The sequence below is a fragment of the Mus caroli genome, unplaced genomic scaffold (genome assembly GCF_978045245.1).
Source record: "Mus caroli unplaced genomic scaffold, Mus_caroli_1 scaffold_18, whole genome shotgun sequence".
NCBI classification, from domain to species: domain Eukaryota; kingdom Metazoa; phylum Chordata; class Mammalia; order Rodentia; family Muridae; genus Mus; species Mus caroli.
The window spans coordinates 75,236,646-75,254,776 of record NW_028227273.1 but is presented as its reverse complement, the minus strand read 5'-3'; the positions used below and the strand labels follow the sequence as shown (position 1 = coordinate 75,254,776).

Genomic DNA, 18,131 nt, shown 5'->3' with positions numbered 1-18,131 from the left:
GACAAAAGTATCAAAGCTAGGAAGGGGAAAGGGTTCATCACCAGGGAGAATTTCAATATTGGGGATGAGCAGGGCAGGGGCGCAAAGTCCCATCTGAGACATGAATAGGAGCAACACAGGGCCTGCAGGCTTGTTCACCCACCAGGGCTAGGCAGGAGGCACTTGCATATTTATTGGACTTACAGCCAATGACACAGACATCGGAGGTCCAATCCTCCCCCCACCCCCACCCCCCACCCCCCCACCCCCGGCCACACCGAAGGAGCCTGTGGAACGTTTATAGGGAATGCCAGTAAAATACTTGAGGTCATTTTGAAACCAGGTTGTGACCTGCTTGTAACAACCAGAATGCATTTGGGAAACAAAATTACATTTGGCGGGGAACATACCATTGGGTCCCACAGGGATGAGCTTTGGTTTATCACTGCAGCCCCACCATCCTTGTGCCCCACCCATATGTGAAGCACTCCACGGTAGAGTAGCAATCTGGTTGCCACAGTCCACCGTAAATGAGGATCCACCAGAGAATATCAAGGGCCTATTATGATTTCCCCTACATGACTGGCAGGGCTTGCCATAAATGCCAGTCCAAAAGTCAGTCTATCTGTGGGCTGGTGGAATCCAACTCTGACTGCAGCCAGGGAAGCCAAGGTGAATGTAACAATCCAAATCCCCATCTGGAAGATAGAAAAGGGGAGACTTTCTCAGGGCTTTTCTTCCCTGGATGAGTTATATGGCTTTATTGGGCACTCTGGGAGTCATCTAGTATTTTGGGCTCCTGAATCATAAATGCAAGCATGTCCTTTGCCCCATATAAGGACCGGATCTGGAACTTGCCATTTGTTGGACAAGGGATCCCTCCACATGTCTTGTGCATAATTGTTGGCAGTTGAAGGATACCAAAGGCGATCTGAGGCAAACTTGCCTACAGTGTCATATGTAAGAATATTTAAGTCAAGTGCATGATTCAAGAGAGTCTTAAAGTTGCCAGATTGGGGATCTACAATTCCTCCCCGAGACTATAATTTAAAGAGCATATTTTTAAGGGTTTGATGGGTGCTTTCTACAATGCCTTGGCCTTGGGGGTTATAGAGAATGCCAGTAATATGTTTGATGCCCATTTGTGCACAAAACTGTTTAAAGCTGGAACTAGCAAATCCCGGGCCATTATCTGTCTTGAGGATCTTGGGTTGTGGTGTAACTGCCAAGCAGGAGAGAACATGACTGATAACATGTTTAGTGGCCTCCCCTGTCTGTAAAGATGCACAGATAAAACCACTAAAAGTATCAACAGAGACATGGATATATTTTAACTTTCCGAAGAGAGCATAGCAGGTAACATCCATCTGGCACAACTCACCAGGAATTAGCCCGCGGGGGTTGACTCCCACATGTGGCTCAGGTAAAAGAGTCAGGCAGCCCTTACACTGCCGAACAATGTGCTGTGCCTGTTCGTGGGTGATGGAAAATTTAAGTCTCAAGGTATGGGCATTAAGATGGTGTAAATCATGGGCCTGTTGAGCAGCAGCGAGAGGAGTGGTAGACGAGGCAGAAGCCACTACCTGGGTAGCCTGATCAACTATATCATAGCCTTCAGACAGCGGCCCAGGCAGGCCAGAATGAGCACGAATATGGCCAAGAAAAACAGGAAAATTGCGGGCAAGGATACATTTTTGAAGTTTAGCAAACAACAGGGAAGCATTGGTAGAGTGGTGAATATATGGAGCAGTTTCTAGAAGAGGGGCAGAGGCAGCCACACAGGCGCTATCTGTATACAAATTAAAAGGGGTTTCAGGCAAGAGTTCAAACACCTTCACAGTATCTGCCAGTTCAACAAGCTATGCCGAGGAAAAGTCTGTCATAAAACGAGAGACTTCTCCACCAATGCTGAAGGCAGCCACACCTGAGGAGGACCTGTCAGTAAAGGCTACCACAGCCACAGCAATCTGGCCTGGCTTTGTTCTTTTGGGAAAACCACAGGTGTCCGATGTAGGAATTGAACTAGTTTATCAGCAGGATAATGGTTATGAATCACACCTTGGAAGGAGGTGCAATTAACTGCCCAGTCATCATTATTTCGAATTAGTCACTGAACCTGGGAGGCATCATAGGGCAGAACAATAATATCAGGATCTTTGTCGAAAAGCCTAAGGGCAGCTTCTCTGCCAAGATGCAGAATATGAGCAACCAGCTGAGGATATGTGGGTAGCACCCTAGAGGGAGAGGCCAGCACATGGACCCAAAACAGAGATTTAAGTTGCCACAGAAGGCCAGTCGGAGAAAAGGTATTAGGGAAAACAAGGAACTGGAGGGGGAGTTCTGGGGAGAAATATCCAATGTTTTGTTCATTGATGGCCTGTTCTACCTTGACCAATGATATTTGTGCCTCATGGGTCAGCGTATGTGTGGAGGATGGATGTGAGTCACCTCGAAAAATGTCGAACAAAGGTTTTAATTCCCCTGTTGTAAGTTTCAAATAAGGGTGGAGCCAGTTAATATTGCCTAACAGACGTTGAAAATCATTGAGAGTCTGTAAGAAATCTTGTCTTAACTGAACCTTCTGGGAGAGAACCTTACTAGGGAACAATTTAAAGCCCAAGAATAAATGAGGAGGGTGAATCTGAAGTTTCTCAAGGGAGATCTGGAGTCCCTGACTCTGGGGGGCATTAAATAAGTTTTTGTCCAGCACATTAAAGTCGGCCCTCATTGGGCCCCGCAAGAAGAATGTCATCTGTATAATGTATAATATATATATAACTCAGGGTAAGACATCCTGAAAGGGTTAATTGTCTGAGCCACATACTTTTGGCAAAGGGTGGGACTATTGGCCATATCTTGAGGGAGAACCCTCCACTGAAAGCGGGGGTTGGGGGGTGCGGAGAGGGAAGGCCCAACACAATTGACTATGGGGAGGCTAAACGCAAAGCGTTTGCAATCTTCAGGGTGAAGAGGAATGGAAAAGAAGCAATCTTTTAAGTCAATGACTAATTTGACATGTCCCCTGGGAATAGCCACTGGAGGGGGAAGCCCAGGCTGAAAAGCCTCCATGGGGACGATGGTCTTATTGACCGCTCTAAGATCTTGTAACAATCGCCATTTGCCACTTTGATTTCATATGACGAATATTGGGGTATTCCAACGTAATGTGGAAGGCTAGATATGCCCAGCAACCAATTGTTCCTGCACTAACTGTATGGCTGCTGACAGCTTTTCGGTGGGGAGGGACCATTGGTCAATCCAGACAGGGGAGTCATCTTTCCACATAATCTTGTCTGTCTAGCGTGCAGGGGGAGCAATGGTCCTTATGAAAAATGGGTATAGCCCAAGACTGCACGATCCACCTTGGGGGTGGCCTCTATCAGTGTAGGCCTCCCTTGGCTGTTTTTACCTAGTCCCTGTCCAGGGAGATAGCCTTGGGAAAGCATTTGTTGAGCAATGACTGCATTGGGACTGCAAATAAAGACTTTCATTTGAGAGATAATATCTCTTCTCCAAAGGTTAGCAGGTAGGCCAGGAACAACGAAGGGCTGAATGGAGCCAGAATTTCCCTCATTATCCTCCCAAGTCAGCACCTGTGAGCTCTGGAGAGTATTTTTTTTTTATTGTCCAATTCCCTGCAAGTGGGTTAAAGAGGCTTGCAAAGGCTAGGCAGTGGGCCAGGCACTCTGTGAGATTACAGTGGAATCAGCGCCTGAGTCTAAGAGGCCCTCAAAGCTCTTGCTGTTTATCTTAAGGCAGAGTGTAGGGTCTTATAATTGTAGTCTCTGATAATTGCCTGGACCCAGTAAAGACCTAATGAGCCTGGCTGCAAGGAACAATGCTGTGCGCCTATGGGAGGTATCTAGAAGCAGAGGCAGGGCTTGCACTAGGCATTGCCCTTTAAATATTGATACCGGGCCTAGAGGGGCACTAACTAAAATCTTAATTTCTCCAGTATAGTCATTATCTACTAGAGAGGGGTGAACCGTAAGTCCCTTTAAGGTGATAGAGGCACACCCCAGAATTAAAAAATAAGTATTAGGTGGAGGAGGCCCAAAGACCCCAATGGAAAGGATTTGGACGTCATCCTCAGGTGCTAGTATTGAGTCAGTGCGGGCACACGCTACCTGGTGTGGCTCTGTAGAGACTAGGGGCTAGTTTGGCTTCTGGCTGGTCCCCGTGGCTGGAAGAAATGAGATGGGTTGGGGGCCCCGGGGTTGGCCCCACCATTTGTTTCCCTGAAAGGGAGGCAGAGGATTCCCAGAGATGTCTGTTTTAGATTTGCAGTCACTAGCCCAATGTTTGCCCTTCCGGCACCATGGGCAGGGGGTGTTGGGCGGTGCAAGGTGTGTGGTGGCAGACCCCCTGAAGGCTGGGGGACATTAGCAAGAGGAGATGACAAGGGACACTGGCAGGCAAAATGCCCTGGCTGACCACATTTAAAACAGCTTTTCTGTGGGCCAGTCTGCTGAAGAGCCGGCTGCGCCCATCACAAGGTGGACTGTTTGAGACATCTTATGAGTAAACATATCCACATCAAGGCAGAGATGAATCATTTCATTAAGGTCTCAGTCCCTAATTTTACTTCGCAAGACAGCCTTACAGGCGGAATTAGCATTCTCAAAGCCAATTGTTTAATAAGCTTATTGTCCACATCCTCATGCCCTAGAGTCTGATCTGCAGCCTCAAGTAGACTACTCACAAATTCGCTATAGTATTCTTGGGCCCCTTGAATAACTTTAGTTAGGGGCATGATAAGTGAACCTTTTGCTAGAATTGCTCGTCAAGCACTAAGCGCTGCATTGGCAGTTTGAGCCAGGAGACCAACAGGGAGGTGTCTGCCACGCCTCTGCTGCATATTTACCTTGACCACTAAGTTTCTCAAAGGTCCAGGTGGCGCAGGGCGTGCAAGGGGACCTTTGTTTAGTTACTGCAATAGACTGACAATGATCAAGGAAGTCAGTTTTCCAAGACAGGAATTGCCCACGTGTCAAAACAGATTGAACTACCTTAATCCATTCACCAGGAAGCAGATGCCCGCCTCCTCGATTCCAGTCGAGCACAGAAAGAGTGTAAGGAGCATTTGGCCCGTATGTTCACACTGCAGTGTTAAGCTCCCTCAGATCTTTAAAGTGCAGCTGGCAGAATTCTGTCCGCTGGGTGGGAGCAGGCACAAGCTCCTCAGCCTTGCTTTCTGGCAACTACGTGCTCGCTCGCTACCAGACTCGGTGGAGAGGTCATCACCAGTAGACGCCACTGTCCTAACTGAGGGTACAATTTCTGTGGAGGCAGATTCGGCATGAGCGGTTAGAAGGGGGTCCTCTGCAGTGGAAGTGGGCAGGTCATAGCTGGCCTCCTGTGGAGCGGATAATTAGAGGGAAAGACAGAGTTTTAGATTTTACACCTTGAGGAATTTTCTTTTTTGCGCCACCCAACGATGCGGCTGGGGGAGGAGCAAGGATCATTTCCTTAAGGGATGCCTGCAGCGCATGGCACGTTCTGTAAAAAGGTGGGTGTACTGTTTTTGAAGCTGTAAAACTTCTTGTAACCCCTCAACTTGAGACATAAGTTTATCCCTAACATCTATGAGAGTGGGGATGGGCAATGTCGGAGGCCAGGGGGCGGGTGCGCAGATTGGCTTAAGGTACGGAGGGAGCCCGTGCAGAGGGGCTGAAGCACAAGGTGGCTGGTCCAGCTTACAAGGACGAACCACATCTTCCTCCAAAGTATCTTCGTCCCCAGGACCTAGAAGCCCCTCAGCCAAGGGATTTTTAAAGACTGGATTGATCAGTGGCATGTCTGTAGGAGACAGATCCACTGGGAAAGGGGGATAAAGAGAAGTCTGCCAGGCTTCAGGCATGTCTGTAATTATTGAAGTGGGTTTCTTGGTGGGGAGGGAGCTCACTGAAGACAAGGGGCGGAGACAGTATTCCGCAACCAACAAAAGTTGCTGCTTCTGAGGCTCATCAACCACAATTTCTACTACATCACAAATAAGTCCCCAATAAGTAAAAACATTTGCAGAGACAGCATCAGGGCCCTGCCTGGCCAATATATCATTTAATTCTCAACCTACCCTTCGCCATTTTTTATGATGTATCTCTGCCCCGTCAACTATAAACCAGGGACAAGCTTGATCTATAAAAATAAAAAAAGTTTATCAAATCTTTTTTCTTAACTCGAACTCCCCTTTCCCTGAGTGAAGCTTTCAGGTGAAGACTTTCTGATGAAGACTGCTTCCTTCAACAGTTTAGTTCCCATTTCTTAGTGGAGAGGAATTACTCACCGAGGACAGCTTCTCCTATGAGCAGTAGGAACGTTCTTCAAACAGCTTATTCTAGTAGCGATGAACTTCTCTTGGAGCTAATCTCCATGGTCCCCACCTGGCAAAGGTCCGTGCCTCGAGCCCCATGTTCTGAGTGCCACCTGTCCATCCAGCAGGACTTTGTTATTCCATGGGTCCTGGAGGACCAAGGCCTGCAAGAGAAAAGGTCGGAGAAAGGGAAGTGAGCCAAGCAAAGAGTTGTCAAGGTCTGTTTAATGGAGGCTACGAGCCTGGTTATAAGAACACAATAAGAAAAAATAGGGAGGGGTTTAGGAGGTATAATAAAATACAGTGAAAGGGATGGCCATCTGGGGCGGATGCTGATTGCAGGTTTCAAATATTCTGCAGTTTATCTTGGAGTGTCAGCCCTAAATAAACAGTCCCAGGCAGCCATCAAATATCTTGTAGCTATCTTGGAGGGCCATAAACAGTCCCAGACACCAAATGGAGACATGGAAGAGGAGGTGAAGCTGGCAGTCCCAGGCGCCAGGTAGAGACAATGAAGGAGGAGGTGACATAATTCCCATCAAAGGGTCAGCTGGATCTTCAGGGTGAGAGTTGTTGTGGGTCTAGTTTCCCACAGTTTGGTCTCTCACAGTGTCCAAGCCTCATTACAGGCAATTTGAGTTTTCTTTACACTGCTTGACAGAGTGCCTAACTGAACTCTTAGTAGAAGCTTCTATATATCCCTCAACATTTCATTTCTGCCTATTGACTACTACCATGTGGATGATTCTTCCCCACTTTGCTCACAAATCAAATCATTTTCTACTATAATATACTGTATTTGCTGTTTCTATTGAATGATAACCCATAAATTTTGTTTTTTTAGTTTTACCATAGCTTGAACCCTTCATCATTATTCAATGTTTGCTCTATCTCTCTCCAAAAACAATTTTATATTTACTTTCTTGAGTTATCTATGTGTTTCTATAAGCAAGGAACTTTTGCTATGTATTGACCGTGTATAGAATTTTTTCTTTGTTATTCTCTTCTCTACTCTTTTTTTGATGGTTTTATTTATTTTTATTTTTATAAGATATTCTCAATATTTACATTTCAAATGTTATCTGCTTTCCTAGTTTCCCCACCAAAAATCTCCTATCACCTCCCCTCTCCTCCTCCTCCCCAACCCACCCACTCCCATTCCTGGTCTTGACATTACACTATATTGGGGCACAGAGACTTCACAGGACCAAGGGTTTCTCCTCCCATTAATGACCAACTAGACCATCCTCTGCTACAAATATAGCTAGAGCCACAGGTTCCACCATGTGTTTTCTTTGACTGGTGGTACAGTTCAAAGGAGCTCTAAGTGTACTGATCAGTTCATATTGATGTTCCTTCTATCCCTGGGTATTTCTCTGAGTTGTTCCTTGGGGACATTGAGCTCCATCCAATGGATGACTGTGAGAATCCACTTCTGTATTTGCCAGGCACTGGCAGAGCCTCTCAGGAGACAGCTATATCAGGCTCCTGTCAGCAGGCTTTTGTTGTCATCTGCCTAGTGTCTGGGTTTGGTGGTTGTTAATGGGGTGTATCCACAAGTAGGGAACTCTCTGGATGGTCATTCCTTCAGGCTCTGCTCCGAACTTTGTAACTCTTTCCATGGGTATTTTGTTCCCCATTCTAAGAAGGAAAGAAGAATCCACACTTGGGTCTTCCTTCTTCTTGAGTTTCATGTGTTTTGCAAATTGTATCTTGGTAATTCTAAATTTCTGGGACATATATCCACTTATCAATGATTGCATATCACCTGTGTTCTTTTGTGATTGATTTGCTTCACTCAGGATGATATCCTCCAGATCCATCCATTTGCATAAGAATTTCATAAATTCATTTTTTAATTGTTGTGTAATACTCCTTTGTGTAAATATACCACATTTTCTGTATCCATTCTTCTGTTGAGAGACATTTGGGTTCTTTCAAGCTTCTGGCTTGAAATAAGACAGCTATGAACATAGTGGAGCATGTGTCCTTATTACAAGATGTTTCAACTGGTAATACTATGTCCAATTTAATGAGGAACACCCCCCCCCTCCCCAGACTGATTTCCAGACTGGCTGTACCAGACTGCCGTCGCACCAGCAATGAAGGATTGTTCCTCTTTCTCCACATCCTAGCCAGCATCTGCTATCACCTGAATTTTTGATCTTAGCCCTTCTGACTGTTGTGAAGTGGAATCACAGGGTAGTTTTGCTTTGCATTTCCCTAATGATTAAGGATGTTGACCATTTTTTTTTCAGGTGCTTCTCAGCCATTCATTATTCCTCAGGTGAGAATTCTTTGTTTAGCTCTGTACCCCATCTTTTAACGGGGTTATTTGATTTTCTGCACTCCAGCTTTTTGAGTTCTTTTTATTTATTTTATATTAGTCCTCTATCAGATTTAGGATTGGAAAAGATCCTTTTCCTATCTGTTGGTGGCCTTTTCTCTTATTGACAGTGTCTTTTGCCTTACAGAAGATTTGCAGTTTTATGAGGTCCCATTTGTGGATCTTACAGCTCAAGCCATTGCTGTTCTGTTTAGGAATTTTTCCCTGTGCCTTTTTGTTCTAGAGCTTCTAGGTGTGCTGTCAGACTTCTAGTGTATGTTCTCTCTAGTTTCTTTTTGGCGGCACTCAGAGCTATGAGATTTCCTCTTAGGACTGTTTTCATTGTGTCAAGTTTGGGTCTGTTGTGGCTTCATTTTCATTAAACTCTAAAGAGTCTTTAATTTCTTTATTTCTTCCTTGAGAAAGTTATCATTGAGTAGAATGTTGTTCAGCTTCCTGGTTAATGTTGGCTTTCTATTACTTATGCTGTTATTGAAGATCAGCCTTATTCTGTGGTGATATGATAGGATGCATGGGATAATTTCAATATTTTTGTATCTGTTGAGGCCTGTTTTATGATTGATTATATGGCCAATTTTGGAGAGGGTACCATGAGGTGCCAAGAAGAAAGTATATCCTTTTGTTTTAGGATAAAATGTTGTGTAGATATCTGTTGAATCCATTTGTTTCATAACTTCTGTTAGTTTCAATGTGTCACAATTTAGTTTCTGTTTCTAAGATCTGTCCATTGATGAGAGTAGGGTGTTGAAGTCTAACAATATTATTGTGTGCAGTGCAATGTTTTCTTCAAACTTTACTATAGTTTCCTTAATGAATGTGGATGTCCTTTCATTTGGAGCATAGATATTCAGAATTGAGAGTTCATTTTGGAAGGTTTTACCTTTGATGAGTATGAACTGTCGCTCCTCGTCTGTTTTGGTAACTAGTGGGTTGAAAGTTGATTTTATTCCATTTTAGAATATATACTCCAGCTTGTTTTTTCGGAACATTTGCTTGGAAATTTTTTTCTAGCATTTTAATCTGAGGTGGTGTCTGTCTTTGTCCCTGAGGTGGGTTGCCTGTATGTAGCAAAATGTTGGGTCCTGTTTATGTAGCCAGTCTGTTAGTCTATGTCTTTTTATTGGGAAACTGAGTCCATTGATATTAAGAGATATTAAGGAAAAGTAATTGTTGCTTCCTGTTATTTTTGTTGGTAGGTTTGGGATTCTGTTTTTGCAGCTATCTTCTTTTAGGTTTGTTGAAGGACTACTTTCTTGCTTTTTCTAGGGCATAGTTTCCCTCCTTGTGTGGAGTTTTCCTTTTATTATTCTTTGAAGAGCTGGATTCATGGTAAGATATTTTCTGAATTTGGTTTTGTCATGGAATACTTTGGTTTCTCCATCTATGTTAATTGGAAATTTTGCTGGGTTTAGTAGCCTAGGCTGGCATTTGTGTTCTCATAGGTTCTTTATAACCTCTGTCAAGGATCTCCTGCCTTTCTTAGTCTCTGATGAGAAGTCTGGTGTAATTCTAATAGGTCTGCTTTATATGTTACTTGACCTTTTTCCCTTACTGCTTTTAAAATTCTATTTTTATTTATTGCATTTTTGTTGTTGTTGTTCTGATTATTACTTGTCGGGAGGAATTTCTTTTCTGGTCAAGTCCTTTTGGAGTTCTACAGAACTTCGGCCTTCTTGTATGTTCATGGGCATCTCTGTCTTTAGTTTGGGAAAGTTTTCTTCTATAATTTTGTTGAAGATATTTGCTAGCCCTTTAAGTTGAAAATCTCATCTATACCTATTATCCTTAGGTTTGGTCTTCTCATTGTTTCCTGGATTTCCTGGATATTTTGACCTTGGATCTGTTTGCATTTTGCCTTTTCTTTGTATTTTTTGTGTCTATGTTTTCTATGCAATCTGCTGCACCCGAGATTCTTTCTTCTATCTCTTTTAATATGTTGCTGATGCTTGATCTATGGTTCCTGATATCTTTCCTAGGATTTCTATCTCCAGTGTTGTATCCCTTTGGGTTTTCTTTCTTGTTTCCACTTCCCTTTTTAGATCTTGGATGGTTTTGTTCAATTCCATCACCTGTTTGGTTGTGTTTTCCTGTAATTTTTTAAGGAAATTTTGTTTTTACTCTTTAAGGACTTCTACCTGTTTAGTAGTGTTTTCCTGTAATTCTTTAAGGGATTTTTGTGCTTCCTCTTCAAGGACATCTACCAGTTTAGCACTGGTCTCCTGTATTTCTTTAAGTGAATTATTAATGCCCTTCTTAAAATCCTCTAGGACAATTAATAAGAAACAAGAAAAGTTTTTCTACATAGATAGACTTTAGATAGATAGGTAGTTATCATACACTTCAGAGATCTTCAGAACAGGATATTTTAAATACTTTAATTTAAAAAAAAAAGCTTTTTGTGATAGAGATGTAAATCAAGATAAGGAAGTCCTCTGAATCTCCTCAAAGGAAGAAAATGGGAAAAATCACTTTGAGTTTGCTCTAAATGTGTCAAAACTGGCCACTAGGCTATAAAATGCTTTTAATGTTGACTGGTGACAGTACAGAGTCCAAAGTTTTGACAGGCAAGATACTAGACTGTCAATTGCCCATATTCTCGTAGACAAGTTCCTATATTCCTCCTAACTTTCTACTTCAATGTCATCTCACTCAGAATGTCTGGGCATGGCTACCAAAGATGGATGTCTCCACAGCTATACATGAACTTTAGTTGACTGTCCAATTAGCAGTAAATCTTTGTCATTCTACTTAACACAGAAGCTACTTGGTCTGCACATCTTGCTTACTCAAGAGAAATTTGTCCATCTCAGGTCTTTGATGGGTTTGAAAACTAGACTAATGATAGACTTTATAAGTCCAGGGCTAAACATTAATCAGCAAAGGTTTGATAATTTAGTCAGAGTCACAAACCTCATATCAAAAATTTCATTTGCTTCTCTTCTAAGTATACACCTTAAATGAACTTTTTGTTGAACTCCTTACACAAAATAAAACTCTCTACAGAATTTTAGACTTGACAAGATATGATAGAGGGTAGAATTACTTTGTTGATAGCAGTTACCCACAAATGTACTGAACATAATAGCAGTAATAACTACCCTGATAGTTTTCATAAATTTTCTTATTGTATAAAGTTTACATATATTAGGAATAAGGCCCCTTTCTTGGCCTAAAGAAGGAAATGTTGGGATAAGCTACACCAATGTGTATTGTATAAACTATCTTGGAAGTTGTTTCCCATAATTTAAGTTGCTATTTACCACCAAAATCTCTGTAGTATATTAATTTTATAGTATATTAATTTTGTAGTATATTAATTGTGGTTATACCTACAATTCTTTCATTTTAGTCTTTTCCTTTTTTGACTTAGTTGGCCTGCTCTGATATAGGTGGGGATCAGCCTAAATCATTTTTCATATTAAAAGTTTCTTGCTTCATATGGTTCTCCAATTTATTCCAAGAGAAGATCAACTCTGAGCTCTTGCTGTTTGTAGTCTTTGCTGAAGTCATAGTGTGTTTGGCTAGTGAAGAATGTGAACAAACATATTTGTGAACTTATTTTTCACTTGGATAGAGGACCACAGCAGAAAACTCCAAGTGAAAGTATAACTTCAAAATTCCCAATGGCATTCCTAATCCCTCGGAATGATTAGTGTGACAGACTGAGTGGTCAACATATTCAAAACATACATGGTCACAAAAACATGAACCAAGCATATATGAACTGGACACTGTGTGTTCTGTGTCAAGCAGATTCATTTACTTGTAGGATGTTTTCCTGAATTTTTATTTTCTGGCTCTTGCAAATTCCCAAACTTTTCTCTGCTTTTATCTTTAACATCATTAGATATTATAACATAATCACTGAAGAGTTTCACCCTGAAGGAGATGTTGTGATTAGTGCATTTTTCCTACTTCATACTTTCTACACTGGGAAGAAAATGTCACTTTCAACTATGCCAGACCAATATTTGGACAATTACATAAAGTGAGTACAATTATTTATTTTTTGGGCTCAGTATTCTTATGACTTAGTGGGTGTAGTCATTACAATTTACTTATTGTAAATTTTGAGAAATTCAATCTTTGAGTTTCTAAAATATTTTTATCAATCTTGTTTTCCCTTTTAGATTATTTTCCTCACATTGTGGAAAACAAATCTTTGTATCTTTGACTGTATTCATTTTAGTGAATAATTGACAACCATAACCTCATATTTTCCACTCTTGTTATGCCACAATGTCTCAATAGTTTTCAGTGTTTTAATTTCAAAGATGCATGTTTTATTCTAAGTCTGACTTTGTTCATAGCATTTTAGAAGTCCTGATTGTACCTGTGAAGTTAGATGATGTTATTGAGTGCAATAAATTCTGAGAATTTTTTGGTGATGCTTGAGTGAAGTGGATGTGTGTGTTACATGCTGCTCATTCAAGAGTAAAGAATGTCTCAATTAGAAGTTGTGTATACTTCTGTGCTCCAAAGATAATGCATCTATCTAATGTTTTATTATAAGTGTTTGTTTGATAATTCATTTTTATCTTCATACAGTTTTCTTGCATTTACCTGTTTACTCCATTGCTTTGCAATACTTATTCTTGTTTTAATATATGTTTCTTCCATGACATAGTGTGATAGTTTCACCTTGGAGCTGTTTCTTAGCTTTTGTTAAATGATACAGGTAATGAATAGTATCAGACAGGTGTTGCTGAGTTGAACAGAAATGTACATGTATGTTTCTTTCTTTCTTTTTTTTTTCTATGACAAAAAAAAACTATTTATTTAACACATTCAGTATTTCACATTGTACAAACCCTTAGATTCTCTTTATTCACTGGTCCATTTCTACAACAAATACATCCAAAACACTATATAATAAAATTATTTACAACATTTCCAAAGGACAAGATTGCTTTTTTGCCCCACTACTGCTATTCACACACAGTACTTCCACAGCACAATACATCATTAGGAGATCTACAGATGTTCACCCTGCACTCTAGGCTGCTTAAGAAATGTGAAACTAATAACATTTATAATGGCCTTAGCGCCTTTCAATACATGGCAACATTTTAGAAGCCTTGAACTTCATTTTGCAACACCAAAAGGGCTGCTCCCCGTTAAACTTTATGAGACAGATTTCAGGGACTAGGAAAAGGACCGCGTTATTAAAATGACTAACTGTACAGAAATAGATTTAAATAGTCACAGCTGAAAATCGCTCTTTGTAAAATTTACACACATTTACAAGTATCAAGTCATCTTCCAGCTCGCTTACTTAGATTTTCTTCGCTTGGATTGCACTGCACCAGTTTTATCTTTAGTAGAGCTGGAGGCCAAAGCAGGTTGAGAGGATCTTTTAAGATGTCCATTTTCCACGCTCTCAGAAGCCATAGTTGGCTCCTCAGTTCGAGAGTTTCTTCGGCTCGTCAGGGTTTTGGACTTCTCAACTATCTTTTTTGGCTCACAGCTTTGTCCAGAGGCTATGGCAGCACTTGCCTCAAGTTCTGGTCTGGCAACAGACACTTGCAGTGCTGTGGCTGGAGTTTCCTTTGGGGCTAATAAATTCTGTGAAGGGGCTGGTGGCCGGTTTGAAAAGTATGGCAGTTTAGGGCCTGTGGTGTCCAAGTTGATTCCTTGTTCTCCAGGTAATGACTGTTGATCAACTTCCTCTAGATCAGTTGGACGATTATCTGGGGTGTTTAGATCTTGGTGACAATTTTTCTTCTTCCGAGGAGGTTTCTTCTTCTTCGCTTTATTTGCATTGGTATTATTTTGTTTATTGTTTACACCAAAATGGCCTGCAGAAATGTCACTCTGTAGTAAGTTGACCAACAATGGGCTCGTTAACGTTACATCCTTATTGACTGGAAAGCCTGGATTTTGACCACACGGCATCTGACTTTGAAAGACCCCCGGAGGGCAGACCCTCACTCAAGCCTCGGGACAGCCGCGCACCCAAGAAGACACTGAGACCGAACTCAAGATGTAGAGAGTAAGATTTTATAAAGCAGCAACAAGCAAGCACATGAACCAGAGCTCTGGGGTCGAAACTCATACACCAAGCAAGGTGCAGAGGAGAATCGACAACCGGCCCAAATTTTTCACAGGCTTATATAGGAGAAAGGCAAAGGGGGAGCAGGGCAGGGAAAGTACAAATTTGCATCACTAAGGGGTTCTGCCAAGGGTTATTCCAAGGGACTTTCCAAGGGGCTTTACGTAACCAAGGGGTCGTGTCCTATATTTTGGCAATGTACTTGATTTATTGGAACATTCTGAGGTTTGTTCAAACCCTTATCTCAAAAACGTTCCTGGCACAGTCCCCAGTTGGGAGGGGTTGGACTGGGTTTGTTCCAGGAGACCCTTATCTAAAAAATGTTCCTGGAACAGTTTTCATTTGGGAGGGGGTCGGACTCTGGGGTGAAGAGTTCAGGAATGTACTCTGGGGTGAGAAGTTCAGGAGTGTTCCGGGAACAATCTCCAGATGGGAGGGGTAAGAGGACTTTGTGTTGAAGAGTTCAGGAAGAGTTCAGTAATTTTCCTCTTTCAACTTCCATTGGGTGCACCACCAAATGGTGCACTGAAAGACACTCCATGGCCTGAGAAGTGGCTTCCTGAAGCACTGTTTCCCTGCATGCTCTGCACATGTGAGGGGATCATGCTGGCTTGCTGCATGCTGACATCAGGCATCATCTGAGACAGGTTGACATCATTATTTGCTGTGGTAACTGGAACAGTATGTTGCTGGGCCATATGTGGACTGGGTCCTGGTGGCCGCAGAACCTGCCCCTCAATCCCCATAACCTGAGATGGACTGTTGTTCACAGGTCCTTGCTGAAGCAGCATCTGTCCTGTGAATTGCACCATGTTTCCTTGCATATTCGGAGTTGGTCCCCTCATTATTTGTGCTGGTCCCGGAATGATATTGGATTGGTTCTGAGAGTTAAATTGCGCCTTATTCCCCTGCATCTGATTGGTCATTATTTGCTCTATCATTGGGTTCTGCTGGAGCAAAACTTGCCCCTGAGGCCCCATCATCTGGTTATGTGGTGCCATCATTTGTAGGCTCTGCTGGGGAAGCATCTGCTTGGGTGGGGTCATCCTTTGGGGTGCAGGTCCAAGATTTTGGTTTTGAGCGTTCACCATCATCTGGTCCTGTGGCATAAGCTGGGCCCTTGAAAGGATCATAGGATTTTGAGGGTTCAAAGTTCCTTGTTGCTGGGTCATTTGGCCCTGTGAGAGCACAATCTGTTGGTGCATGCCCATCAGCTGAGATGTTGAGCCTTGCTGGGGCTGGCCTTGCATGTTGTCCAGGGTCACCTGAGGAACCCCAGAGCTACTAGTCTGCTGGTTGTTTATGTTGCCATGAATTCCCATGAGGCTGGGTTGCATCATATTTGGTGGCCTATGAAACACCTGCATCTGGTTTTGAGGAGGATCAGCTCCTTGACCACCTGAGTGCTGGACATTTTGATTTGCTTGCAGCTGAAGGGCTCCTGAATTCCCAGGGTGGCTGCTGTGGTGGAAGGCACCTGACCTTGCATGAAGTTGGGATTAGCCTGTCCTGCTGAGAAGCCAGGCAGGAGGCATTTAGGCATTCCTTCTAGTCCTGGATGTAAACTCTGTGGCCCCTGGTTTGGTGGTTGCTGCTGCATCACCATGAAATTAGGTGGCACATTTCCCTGTTGAACCATAGGATTCCAACCTGGAGAGCTGACAGGCTGCTGAAATCCCTGGGAAAGTGGACTATTTTGAGGTGGCCTTGGTCCCATCTGCTGCTGAGTTTTAACCGTTGGGGAGGATGCAGGAGATCCCTGCTGAAAGGAGGAGGGTGAGGAGGCAGGAGACTTGTTGGTGAGGTGGGCTGTTGCAGGGGGGTTGGGACCCTAGAGGGCCCTCCCTGCAAGCCCTTCATCTGAGGAGCTGTGAACTGGCTTGGGTTGCTAATTTGAGGAAAGTTTGTATGGGCTTGTGAGGCTTGTTGGCTGCCAAAAGGATAAGGAGGGGGAGGGGGAGAAGGTGTCTGTACTGTAGCTAAGGAAGGTCTTGCCTGAAGTTGCACTTGCATTGGGCTAGGAAAGGGAGCCTTCTTCCACCCTTGATTTGTAGTCATTGTGCCCAGAGATCCCTGGGCTGGTGGAGGCTGTAAGGCTCCAGAAGGCAGCTGGTTCCTGCCTGGAGGAACAGGCACCTGAGTTGGAGCAGTAAACTGTGGTTGAATCCCCTGTGACTGTTGCTGATGTTGTGGTAGAGGTCTTGTCTGCAACTGTTGCTGCTGCTGCTGTTGCTACTGCTGCTGCTGTTGCTGCTGCTGCTGTTGCTTCTGCTGCTGCTGTTTCTGCTGCTGCTGCAGCTGGGGAAAATTAGCTGGGTTCATTTGTCTGTAAAAAGGAACAGGCTGCATTGAGTGATGCGCTGGAGGTAAAGATCCTGAGGGATGACTCTGTTGCTGTATATGGAGTCCAGAGAGAAGTGGATCCATTGCATCTGACTGAGAAGCAGGATGAGGAATCCTGGGTTGCAGTTCTGGATTTGGGGCATGGTGCCATCATGGAAAATGACATGTTCCCGCCCTGGGGCCTCATAACAGCGGCAGGGCTCATCATCCTTATTAGACCTGGACCACTTGCCATGGGAAATCCTGCCTCCATCCTAACGGAATTTCCAGATGCCACAGGTCCATTCATTCTCACATCTTGGCTTTGGTTCTGACCCAAAGCCAGGTTGATAGAACCTTCCCCTTCAATCTGAACGGAGAGAATCCTCAGGTCCCGAAGCTACTGGTTGTTGCTCTGAGCCAGGATCCGTAGCCGTTCTGCTGCTTCCCGGGGGATGTTGAATGTGACTCGCAAGCTGTTCCAGGGCTCCACCTTCTGTACCTTTAGCTTGCTGGATTCCATGTGTAACACGTTGGGCACATTCTTTAATATTGCATGCAGTTTCCATTTGAAGTCTTTATCATCTATATTTCCTTTGAAGACTACAAAATTGTGAAATCCTCCAAAATACTATCACTTTTCGTGTCATCATCTTCTAGTCCAGAGTCAAACTCCACCTCTGAGTCGCCCATTGTTGACGAACACAAGGAAGTATAGATGTCTTCAAAGTTTGGAAGGTCATCCAAAACCATGGTGTATTATTCCAGAAGTATATGCAAAGTGAACAGTAAGTAAACCAAAATGTCTTAATTATCATTTATCCAGATCATCCTCTAAGTCCAAGCAAGGTGGCTTATAGGGCTTATAGGTCAAAGTAGCAACCAATCAGAATTCTGAGTGCGGCCCCGGCCCTCCCGGGTGGGCCTCACAGCACCAGCATGGGCCATGTGTGCCTAGCACCCTCTGCGCATCTGTCTGAGTCGCGTGTCAGTGCCAGGCCGCCAGCAGCCCAACCCGGCAGGGCCTCAGGGAGCCGGTGGAGGGGGGGAGGGGGCGGACTCAGCCCGTATGTTTCTTAATAAAGTAAATAAGATGGTTTTTATTCCAACTGGAAATT

At 43.3% G+C, this 18,131-nt stretch overlaps 1 protein-coding gene across 1 annotated transcript; it reads right to left on the bottom strand.

Annotated features, from left to right (window-relative positions):
* Positions 1 to 13,910: 13,910 nt before the first annotated feature.
* LOC110289096 (nuclear receptor coactivator 6-like) lies at positions 13,911 to 17,857 on the bottom strand. The gene is given in 6 exon segments (XM_085832898.1): positions 13,911 to 14,541; positions 15,190 to 16,147; positions 16,150 to 16,500; positions 16,503 to 17,175; positions 17,177 to 17,625; positions 17,628 to 17,857. Coding segments are annotated over 6 exon segments (3,201 nt in total). The 5' UTR covers positions 17,767 to 17,857.
* Positions 17,858 to 18,131: the final 274 nt, after the last annotated feature.